General features: G+C 39.9%; 1 protein-coding gene across 1 annotated transcript; it reads left to right on the top strand.

The window, feature by feature from the left end:
• Window positions 1-1,952: 1,952 nt before the first annotated feature.
• Window positions 1,953-10,463, top strand: LOC144643674 (2-Hydroxyacid oxidase 1-like). The gene is made up of 6 exons (XM_078502994.1): window positions 1,953-2,232; window positions 5,156-5,307; window positions 6,731-7,236; window positions 7,393-7,554; window positions 8,880-8,949; window positions 10,179-10,463. The coding sequence occupies exons 1-6, from the start codon at window positions 2,090-2,092 to the stop codon at window positions 10,244-10,246; spliced, it is 1,101 nt and encodes a 366-aa protein (XP_078359120.1). The 5' UTR covers window positions 1,953-2,089; the 3' UTR covers window positions 10,247-10,463.
• The last annotated feature ends 1,579 nt before the right edge of the window (window positions 10,464-12,042 follow it).

Here is a 12,042-nt window from a genome sequence, read left to right as displayed (position 1 = left end):
TTTACTTGCTTACTGTTAAGATCTTTAAAGAGGTATTTTAATCATATCTTCTCACCCCTAAGTCTTTTGTCCCTGTCTTTTCTTACTTTGTTGTTACAAGTGTAGCTGTATTGGTATTTTGTATCTATGCCTTGTATCTACAGCTATTTCGAGAAACGTTGTCGGAAAAAAGCACAAAACTGCACAAGCCAATCCCTAAAGGTAGTATGGGTAGACGTATTGAGCTACTGCACGTGTTGAATACTAATGAGATATAACAACAAAATAAGCGCAATTTTCAGGATTTCTTTCTTTTCAGACATGTAGAAACAAGGTACGTTTAGAACCTCTGAAGTTCAGAAGAATTTTTCCTCACTCAAAGACATGCGACAGAAAATGTAAAGCTACAGATATAGGCCTCCTGAGAAGAAAAACAAAATCTCCACGTGCAAAAATACAAACTTGTAAATTTCCTCTAGGCCAATATGCAAAATTCCAGTGAATACCCAGACCACCTTTCGATCTTTTCGCCTGCACTTTGATGGGTTTTTTTTCCGACAACCTTTCTCGAAATAGCTGTTTACATTTTTCCGCCTAACTCCTCACCTCGAGTAGCTGCTGGGATTTGTGGCATGCAATTATTTTGTTATCAATATTTCATAACCAACTGCGTCCGATAGAGACAATTGGTCAATGGTCTGTGATTCTCCTTAGGGCCTGTTTATATGGAGGAGAGTTGTCCCTGAGGGCTACCCTCTCCCTCGAGCTATCTTTCGCCGAGGGTTTATATAAAAAAGTTGTCCCTGTTGACCGAGCCAAAACTTGGCCCTCTCGGTTCATGTCTGCCTTTTTTAAATAAGGAACGCTGAAACATCGACCACGACCATTTTTGGACAAATTTACCACTGACTTCGATTTCAATGTATCTGCAATTTTGTTTTGGTCGACTGCAGCGTTTGCGCATGCTCTGTATGTGTCAACTTGTCCCTGGTAGGCGAGACGAAAATAACCAAACTGTTTATATGGAAAAAAGTTGGCTCGCTCCCCAGGGTCACCCTGCCCCCCGAGCCAACTTCGCAATTTCTCATATAAACAGTTCGCAGCTATTTACAACCTCGTTCACAGGGCTTTTCCCTTGGCGATTTCGCCAAGGGAAAAGCCCTGGGAACGAGGTTGAGCTATTTATAAAGAAACGTATGAAAAGCTCTCTCGCCCGGGGTGGCTCGGTATGGAGGGTAACCCTCCTACCAGGGACAACTCTTCTCCATATAAACAGGCCCTAAGTCAAAGAGTTTAATTACCATATCTTTTTTAAATCCATTGTTACCCCAGGCTTTGTCTTTGAAACACTATATAAGAGCCAGTGTCATGACACAAAAGAGGTTATGGTTAGTCTGCGGTTTAGCTTTAAGAGCTTGAAACGTCACCGTAAAGACTCCGTAAAGGGTGATCTGCCAGTAACTCGGCGACAGTCATGAAGTAATTTCATCATCCCTCAATAGCCCTGATAAGATTTAGAGGAATCAATGTTCAAAATTCAGAGCTTTACAAAAGAACACCTCCTCAAGAAATTTTGATTCTGAATGTACCGTATTTTCTCAATTAAACGCCCCCGGCGTTTATTCCAAACTTGGCTCCGTACTGATCCGGCGTTTATTTGAATGGTGCAGTTTATTCGAGCAAAATGTTTATTAAACAAGGTTTTTTAATCATTATTTCTGACATGAATGCATTTTGCCATCATACCTAAAGCATATTACACCTCGAATAAATGCCTGAAACGCTTACTTACCACTCTACCTTGGAGACCCGGCGTTTATTCGGGGCCCGGCGTTTAATCGAGAAAATACGGTATATAAGACCCATATAATGAACAAGGATCCAACGCGACCTTTGCTATTTTTGGGCACGCAGCATGACATAGGTATTTAACTGCCTACGTCAACGTTGAAAACATCTGTCCGAATCTGAGATCAAGAGCTAGCGCTTGCGAGGGTCACTCGTGATTATAAACGGAGTAGATCATTCGGTTAGTAAAACGATTGTTGAGCTGCGCTGTGAACTAAAGCATCTGAGCTATAACTGCGCAGTTTAGTTATCCAGTGAGAAGATGTCTAACTTTAAACGTCCTATAACAATAGATGATCTGGCGAAACGTGCTGCTACATATCTAGACAAGAACGCCTTTGATTACTTTTCAACGGGAGCCGGTGACGAAGTTACTTTGCACGAAAATCGAGAAGCTTTTAAAAGGTTAGTCACGGGTACTGCACTGGCGTAAGTTAGTGTTATCGGTTACTGCTGCCATTGGTAATGGCAATGTAATACGAATTTGACGTCGGGCAGCCCCACACAAGACTGCTACGACTGCTTCTGCCCGGGGGGGGGGGGGGGCGCATTCCCATATATGGGCTATATAGGTATGGTTTTTTAGGTTCTCGGTCCTTAAATAGGGTATCATTTTTGGTCCTTTGGCATTTTAAATAAAATAAAAATAATAAATAAATATGTGTTTATAGTGGTCATGCACTTAGCTTCATATCTCAACGAGATAGCTAGTTTACAGGCATGCCACTGAAACAGAGGAAACAAATAATTTATAAATGAACATAACAAGGTTAAAAATCCCAACTGGCGGGAGGCAGACCAGTTGGCTATATACAAAGCGTGGTCGAGGATTTGAACTCGGGACAACCGAGAAACAAATCCAGCTAGTGGCAAGGGCAGGCCTCGAACCGGTGACCTCCGGATTACAACACCAGCGCCCTAAACCACTCGGCCACGCTTGCCTCCCTTGTTCCTGGTGTGATCCTTAGATAGGGTACCTATATTCTATCGGCTTTAATAAATGCCCAGATAAACGAAAAAAAGGTGTCTTAAAACTAACTACCCGTTCAAGTATTAGTAAAGCGATTTTATAAAGATTTGTGTTTGGCCGTGCGCGGTTAGCCGATATTTGGGTCGTCACGGAATGCTTCCCCTTCCCTTGAATAGGGTGTCATTTTTCGGTTTGGGGCCTTGAAAAGGGTATCAATTTCCGCATCCTTTATCCTTAAATAGGGTAAGGGTTTCAGAACCTTGGCGGCACACCCCTATCCGAAGTTTATGGGAGTACCCCCCTCCTCCGGGGGGTGACTGCTTAACACATTTAACGTAAATAGGGGGAACACTTTCGTAACTTTTAGAGCTGTCGTTAATAGAGGGTTTTACTTGTACTAAAGTTTATTTGCAACATGTTTTGCATACTGCATTCAATAAATTACCTCGCTGGGCGCATTACATTCCGTTAATTAGTCAGAAGTAAGGCTTGGGGTTGTTCGGTTTGTTTGACTTTTTCGTCTCAAACACCTCTATTTCTTGCTCTTTCTTTCCTATTTGAGAGCCTCCGTTCGAGCAGAGTGTAGTTATTTGCGATTTCATGGAAACTACAAGCAGAGATGAATGCGTGTTTCGTCATGGTTAGATTACTGAATAGCCTAAAAATCTTAATTGTTAAGGAAAAAATCAGCCGAAGCCGAAGGCTGAGGCTGATAACACTTACCTCGACCTTGATTATTCCGGATATCACAAAAAACGAATTTAATAATTGTTTTATTATACATTGTTTTTCTGGAAAAAATAAGGACAAAACGATCACAATCGTTCTACTATTAATTCCTACTTGTCGTCTTGGTTTTGAATGCTTTTCTGTCAAGGTATTCGTGGAATAGTTTCTCCGCAATCTTTGTCGGTCATTTTGTGTTTTCCGAGAATTTATTGTCCAGCAATTTTTCAATGTAGGTAAATGTTTTGCTTGGTTGAAGAAGCGAATCGACGAACTATGAATTTCCTTCGCTGTCAAATGTATCTCGGGAATCATGCATTGCGCGCCCAACCTACAGATTAGTGAATAATCTGCTAGCAGATTATTCACTAATCTGTAGGTTGCGCTGATTCTCAGAATTAACTGTAGGCTCTTAGCCAATGAGAAGACAGATAGTGACTACAATGTATAGAAATCAAAATAGGCGTCAGTAAAAAAATTGAGCGAGTCTTAGCTAATTTGTATACAGGCAAACCGTTGTTCCTATGTACAGTGGAACCCCGATATAACGATCTTCGATATAACGATATTCCCGATATAACGATGAATATGTTATGTCCCGGCAATAGTAAAATGTATGGTACGGAACCCCGATATAACGATTCCTCGATATAACGATATAATTTTACTGCCCCCTTGGCATATCGTTATATCGGGGTTCCACTGTAGATAATAACCTACTTTGTGTAAAAATCACCTTGAATTATTGACACATGACTCATTCTTGTTGACTCATTTGACTCATAACACGGGGGACCTCTATCCCCGGTATCAAGAAATAAGTGGCGGATTCTTGCCCTTTTATAACCAATCGAGTTGCTCAGAGTTAATTTCCACCGAAAAGTTCAGTTTCCATTTCCCTGTTGCTGTTTTTGTCAGTATCGCACTCCATGCTTCTGATTTTGCCGGAGTTTTGCTTTGATTTAAGCATAGTTAGTAGCTATGGTTTGAGACATACAAGAAATTTATACACAGTACAGCCAAAGTTCACTTGCCAATGAGTCTCGTTGCAAACACATTATTTCACGGCGTGAATAAATGTTCCCGAGCGCTTGGCTGAAATAATAAGTAAAGTCAACTGAGTCAAGAGGTAATCGTCTCGTGGATCAAGTTTAGAGAACGGTCTGTGCTATTTACAAAGCAATGTGCTAGGTTATTTATGAGTCTCTTTGAGTAAATAATAGCAGTTCAAGTAAGTCCAAGACAACACTGAATACTGAACTTTTCTAGTGAGAGTGGACTCTCATTCCACATTCCACAATCTGTGATGGCAATTTTGGATGCTTCGCGTAGCTGTTTATACTTTTTTAAGCTCTGATGCACAGAGTTAACCTCTATGTTGGTATACACATACCGGTAGGAAATTTAATGTTTTCCATTCGACCAAATATTCTGGATTTAATTTGGCGAATAGAACAGCACTTTCTGGTTGACTGTACCGGACTGGAAAATACTTTTGAAATTTCGAACAGTTTGCTTCCGGAATTTTTGGTGTAATCGAAAGCGCCTGTTATCTCCCACTCGCATACCTCGCTCTCTCACTCGCTTAATTTTTGTCTTTCACAAACCAAATGATCTATTTTTTCGCTACAGGATTAAACTTCGTCCACGAATGCTGCGTGACGTTTCCAAAAAAGACATTTCCGTCACAGTCCTTGGTCATAAACTGAGCATGCCGATATGTGTCTCACCCATTTCCTTCCAAGCATTGGCTCATCCTGACGGAGAACTAGCCACAGTCAAAGGTTTACAAGTAAACTTTGTCTTTCTGAATTTTTGCCTAAAAATACAAAGGACATGATCATGTGAGGTTGTTTTACTAGCACAAAACCTGACCTGTTTACAATATGGTGGATTTCTTCCATTTTACTTATTTCATTTTATTTCCCGTCTCTTGTTATGGCTAAGACTTCGAAATCTTTTGCTGTTGTCAGATTGTGTCTACTTCACATTAACTCAAGCCTATTACGATCAGTACCCATAAAAATAAGTTTGTAATAATCTATTGGTGCAGAGTTACAAGCAATTAAACCATAGGTCAAGCAATCTCACTTTAGGTATTATCAAAAGAAACACATGAGAAGTTCAAGTCTTCTCTCTCTCTCTCTCTCTTTCGTTTTTGATTGGCGCTTAAGGTGGCTTGCAATATTTTAGACCTTCCAGAGAAGGACGTTTTTCCTCCGTGCCTTATCAAATAAATGGAACCAGGTCAATTTAACAAATCGAGCGTCAGTCTTACATGTATTTGTAGACTTGGCACTAGTCGACCTCACAAGTTTAGCGAGCGAAGCGAGCTTTAGGCCGTGAAGCGAGCGACCAAGTAGGGAAGACGAGCAACGGAAGTCTCGATAGAGACTTAAATTCGTCCCGGTGGGCCATAAATATAAAGACGAAGGACTTTATCTATTAAGTAATAAAGATGGTAAATTTCAAGCTCGGTGATAAATAGTGAAGAAATTATTCAACATGACTCGAGCGTGGGACAAAGAAAAAAATCTGAGTCCCCGACGGGAATCGAACCCATGGCCTCCCAGAATACCGGTTGGGCGCTCTAACCAACTGAGCTACGAGAGACTAGTTGTGAGCTTAGGCCATTTACTAGGTTGATATGTGACACGCGACCTGCATACTGCTAGGAGTCTCTCGTAGCTCAGTTGGTTAGAGCGCCCAACCGGTATTCTGGGAGGCCATGGGTTCGATTCCCGTCGGGGACTCGAGTCATGTTGAATAATTTCTTCACTATTTATCACCGAGCTTGAAATTTACCATCTTTATTACTTACTACACATTTGATGATTTCGACATTGCTGATCCTAGCAGTATGCAGGACGCGTGTCACATATCAACCTAGTAAATGGCCTAAGCTCACAACGAGTCTCTCGTAGCTCAGTTGGTTAGAGCGCCCAACCGGTATTCTGGGAGGCCATGGGTTCGATTCCCGTCGGGGACTCAGATTTTTTTTTTGTCCCACGCTCGAGTCATGTTGAATAATTTCTTCACGACTTTATCTATTGTATATGAGACCAAACAACATCTTTATCCTGCTTCATATAGGGTACGGTTGCTGACCAAGCTTGTTCTGTATATAGTAACTAATACACATGCTTAGAGATTGAAAGTACAACTACTGTGGCTAACTTGTTTACCATGTTGAATTTTGCTTTTCAGCGGCTAACTCTGTGAATACAGCCGTGGGTGTTAGTATATACTCCACATACAGTCTCGAAGACCTCGCCCGGGAGTGTCCAAACGCCATTAAATTTATGCAGATCCAGTTCTACACAGATCGCCAGTTGATGGTGGACTTGTTAAAACGAGCTGAAAAAGCAGACTACAAGGCGATTATTGTTACAATTGACGTTCCAGTCTTGGAGTTCGGTAGACATAAAGACAGGGCGAATTTTACAATTCCCAGGCATATGAAGTATGCCAATTTCTTGCCAGAGAAAAGCGGAGTTAAAAATAATGACGAGATGAGTCGTTATGTCGAGGCTGAGAGTGACAGTAGCGCTACCTGGGAGGCATTTGATTGGCTCCGTTCGAAGACGTCACTTCCATTGGTGGCCAAAGGAATATCGACACCAGAGGATGCTCGTCTCGCAGTGCAGCATGGGGCTCAAGGGATTGTGGTGTCAAATCATGGAGGGAGGCAGTTAGACGGTCTTCCGGCCACCGTAGGTGTTGTAAATACGAAACCGTCGTAGTTATTTTTATTTCTGTGAAAAAGTAATTTCAAAAAAATCCAAGCCACCGTATGTGAACAAAGTTGAAGATTTTCCAGTTTCTTGTTTATCACTGTGAAGCAAAATTACAAATTTTGGTTTTTACAGATTGAAGTGTTACCTGAGATCGTGGAGGCCGTCAAAGGAACTGGGGTCGAAGTGTATATGGACAGTGGTGTGAGACTGGGAACTGATGTTCTAAAGGCCCTTGCTCTGGGCGCTCGAGCAGTGTTTGTTGGACGGCCAGCCGTCTGGGGACTTGCTTATAAGGTACGCAGGGATCTTTTCTTTGTTGCATGGCAACAAATATCGTCTTGAAGATAACTGGGACAAATTATATCCGAGAAATTTCACGGATGTTAATAGGCAAATTTGCGTATAAATCTTGAAGACAAAACCAGATTTAGGGGTTGTGGAAAAGATTGCATTGAAAGTACAATTTAGTAAGTATTTACGCATAGAATGCTTTGTCCACCATCTTGACCATCATCTTAGTCGGCAGCTAAATGTTCACTGCAGGGTCAGTGATACGACAACATCCTGATGGCGACCAAATATACAGTATACAGTGCATACTAGTTATGCAACGCTTTCGAGTGGTATACTATGGAATATCCCACGAGTCACTTGTATTTCTCGGTATACACACGAGCCTTTAGGCGAGTGTGTATGCCAAGAAAATACAAGTGACAAGTGGGATATTCCATAGTATACCACGAGAAAGTGTTGTGTAACTATTTTATACCATGCCATAGAAAATACGCTTACCAAATTTCGTCGAGAATACAGTCGCAGCGCACTATGGGAAGGTTGGGTTGAATACCGTCGAATATACAACGGCTTTCCTGTATTCTGATTGGCTGTATTTTCTATGGCATGGTATAAAATCCTGTATCTCGTTCCCTCGAGCCTCCTGATAACTTGAACCAAAAGTCGTTTCATTCCCTCAGTCGAACACTGCAATTTTACTCCCGATTTCTCGAACCAATTTTTGTTTTCCTTGGAGGTTCGAAAAATCTGGATTTAACTGTAGTAGCATTAGTAGCATTGACCCGAAACTCACTATTGAGGTGCCTGAAGGGGTAAAATGGGAACTGGGATTTGGGCAAATTTTCACTGTGGAAATGGGATTTAGGTCACTGAGACTAAGAATTTACAAAAATTAAACAATGGAACTGGGACTGGATTTAGAAAATCGGAAAAACAATAGGCAAAATTTGGGCTAGGAAATGGGATTTTATATCGTCCCTCCCCCCGTTCAGGACCCGAACTTTTTTTTAAAAAAAAAAAATTCTATTTCAGGACTCTAAAGATTTCATAACTTAAAATATGTGCATGGTTTAAAAAGTGATCCGCACTGCCCGAACTGCCTGTTCTTCTGCTGTCACACTGAACACAAAATTCTTGAAAAGTGTTGTTAGTGAAAATATAAAATGTTATTTTGACCTTTTTATTGTTTGTTTTTGACTTACTGTCATTCCAGTGTCATTCTGAACAAAAAAGAGACGGAAAGATGGGTTCTACATAAGAGACTCTGTTACAACATCTTCCCTGCTGCACTGAGGTTCAAAATCGTTCTGTAATTTACTTTTCAGGGTGAGCAGGGTGTTACTGAAGTTCTTCAGATGCTCAGCCATGAGCTCAAAGTAGCCATGGCTTTGGCAGGTTTGAAAACTTTAACTTTCATTGCATCATTGTCGTGAAACTGAAGCCCAAACAAAACCGTAGCCATACGCTAAGCCATTCGGCTCTCGAATAGGCCTTTCTCGATTATGCTAGTAAAACTGGCATTTAATGCTACTAGAAATTCTCGCATAAAGCCAAAACAATGCTAAAATAATGCCTGATTTCTTTAAAAAATGCCACTTGAATTCCAAAGAATGCTTTGTTTTATTTCAAACAAAACGTATTAACTCTTACATTATATGCTCATATCAACAACAGGCGATACTTAATAATTGTTTGTTTATAAAAATAAGAAATAAAAAAAAAATATTAAATTTTTTTTAAAAAAAAAAATTAAAAAAACACACACACGTAAGTAACACAACACAAGTACACAAGAAACACAACGCACAAACAGTCGAAACAGACAGAAAACAATCAAATTAAGTAATCAAAACTGTGAAACTTTAGGATTATTTATCCTTCTGAGTTCTGAGTGCTGAAATCTGGATCACAGTCATGAAAAATGACAGAAAATGCTAGCAATTCTTTTTCAAGAAAAAACGAAAAAAAATGCTCGTTTTCCCAAAAAATGCCGAAAAAATGCTAGCATAATCGAGAAAGGCCTACTCTCGAAACGATAGACGTCAGCGGTAATACGCGCTTCGTGTGTTGTGATTTTGAAAATTTAGAGAATGCAACTCCAAACAAACGAGTGAAATATTGTTAGAAGAGGAACTTGATAAATGTGTTCAAGACCAAAAACGTATCAATATATGCAGGTCAACAAAATTTGAACTACGCACCTGGCAAGTATGGCTTCAAAAGAGCGATTAATGTAACCAGATTTTTGGCTGAATTTGGGTACGGTAAATTCCTAATCGTACCTTTTTGGTACGCTTCGGCGGCGGCATATCAGGCTCGTTTGAATTTGGTCTTGCCATTAGTATTTTGGCTCGACTGCGTCTCGCCAAAATACGAACCATGGTTCGACCAAACTCGCCTGATATGCCGCAGAGGCGTACCAAAAAGGTACGATTAGGTATAAATACTCATAATTATACTGCTACTGCAAAAACTTGCTTTTGATGCCCATATATGGTTAGAAAGTCATTGTTATCCATCATTCATTCGTAACAGATATCCTGCGTTTTATCCAGTCCACCATAGTATTTATAAGTGGCTATGTGGAGTTTCCAAAACTGATTTTCCGAATTTATTCGTCTTAGGATGTGCGTCTCTCAAGGACATCACTCCTTCACTAGTGATGAGACATTCAGCATGCAGCCGCCTCTGAAAACAACGATGTTATACGGGCTATCAACATTTATTCATTGGCGAAATTAGAGTTATTTTTCAACGAATAAGAAAAGCACCTTCAACAGAAGTCTCAATTAATGATCAGCGAGAGGAATCTACGACGGTTAAGATTACTTCTTTTATACTTTATATCATTATGCCATATATAGCTTGAAAATGCGTGACGAAGAGCTGGAACTCGTTGTACGATACACTAAGAAGAGGGTGCTAATGGGGTTAACAGTTAACTGACAATTGGCCAAAAAAATAGTAGTTAACTGACATTTGGCCAAAAAATTAGTAGTTAACTGATAAATGAAACGTTAACAGTTAAGTGATATTCTATTAATTATACTGAATACGATTGTTGCTGTTAATAAAAACAACAAGTTTTTTTTCCTAACACCAAAGCTATTTCGTGGCATTTACCTGCCCCGCTGCGTTACCAGGTGATATAAATATAAACTGACATTATAATTATGCGGAAGGTACCAGGGTCGTACCAGGTACATGTTGATCTCCGTGATGGCGTCAAGTGGGGCGTGGTCAAAGTTATTCTAAGTTTTTATAGAGATGATGACGAAGGATCGACATTCAAACGAAAACAGAGTTCGCGTACTGCTTGACATGGCAAAGCATAATCCAATGGACATAGCTTGTAAACATTTGATCAATTTCATGGAAATCAATCAAACGACAAGCGGAAAGGTTTGGACTCGGTGCATTTGACTTAAGTTGTTGCCTACATACGGAACTGCCATGGGCACTAAAATGGCGGTCGCATCAATCTAAACAGTGTTTGACATACGCACACATTACAAGCCCACTGAAACATACATTTCAGTACACTTATTACTCCTCGTGTCACCCACCAGAAGTTAGTAAAGGTTTTATCAATGGGGACGCCTGAGACTGCTTAGAACAAATTCCTCTCAAATAAAATTTGATGAGAAATTCCGACCAAGAGAAAAGCCCTGAGAACGAGGTTGGAAAAAATCAAGCACTTCCAATCACATTTTGTCGAGAGAGGTTACCCATAAAGCCTAGTCTAAAGAACTCTCGCGGAAGTTAATTTTGAAATCAGGAAGTAGGCCCTCCAATCAAAACTTAAATCTTGCCTTTTGTAACGCAATACCAACCAGCAGTACCAAACACAGTCCGAACTTGAAGCAAATACCCAAGGAAAATTGGCATTTTATAGAACAACAACCATTGCACAAGAAAATATTTAAAGAACCTTCCCTCATATTATACAAAAGGGGTACTAGGTCTTTCAAAGATATCCTCGTGAGATCGAAATTATGAAAATGGCTAATACACTTGCGTGAGAGTCGTGTATGACTGACGTGCTGAAGTAAAGAAAATTCAGGTTATGACGTGATAATCTTCGCTGTAAGAATAGGAAATTTAAAGATAACTAAAATTAGTAGTTAACTGACAATTGGCCCAAAAAATAGCAGTTAACTGACAATTGGCCTAAAAATTAGTAGTTAACTGACAATTGGGTACCCCCATTAGCACCCTCTAAGAACTGCTCATATTTCAAAGAATCAGGAAAACAACCTTTGCAAAAATCACCCTTATACATCAAGTTTCAAACAAGTAATAGTCCATTTTTTTAATACCCATATATTTTTATTGTAATATATATGTATGCATGTATTCAAAAAAGTCAATAAAAGTCCTTACAATTAAACAATACTGATATCCGAGAATCATTAACGATGTCACAAAATGCATTTCGTCGTACAGCAACAACGATTTCTGAAACTATTTGTAAAAAAGAAAATTGAA

This window comes from Oculina patagonica, chromosome 2 (genome assembly GCF_052425735.1).
Source record: "Oculina patagonica isolate OP01 chromosome 2, crgOcupat, whole genome shotgun sequence".
NCBI lineage: Eukaryota > Metazoa > Cnidaria > Anthozoa > Scleractinia > Oculinidae > Oculina > Oculina patagonica.
This window is presented reverse-complemented; position numbering and strand designations above follow the sequence as displayed.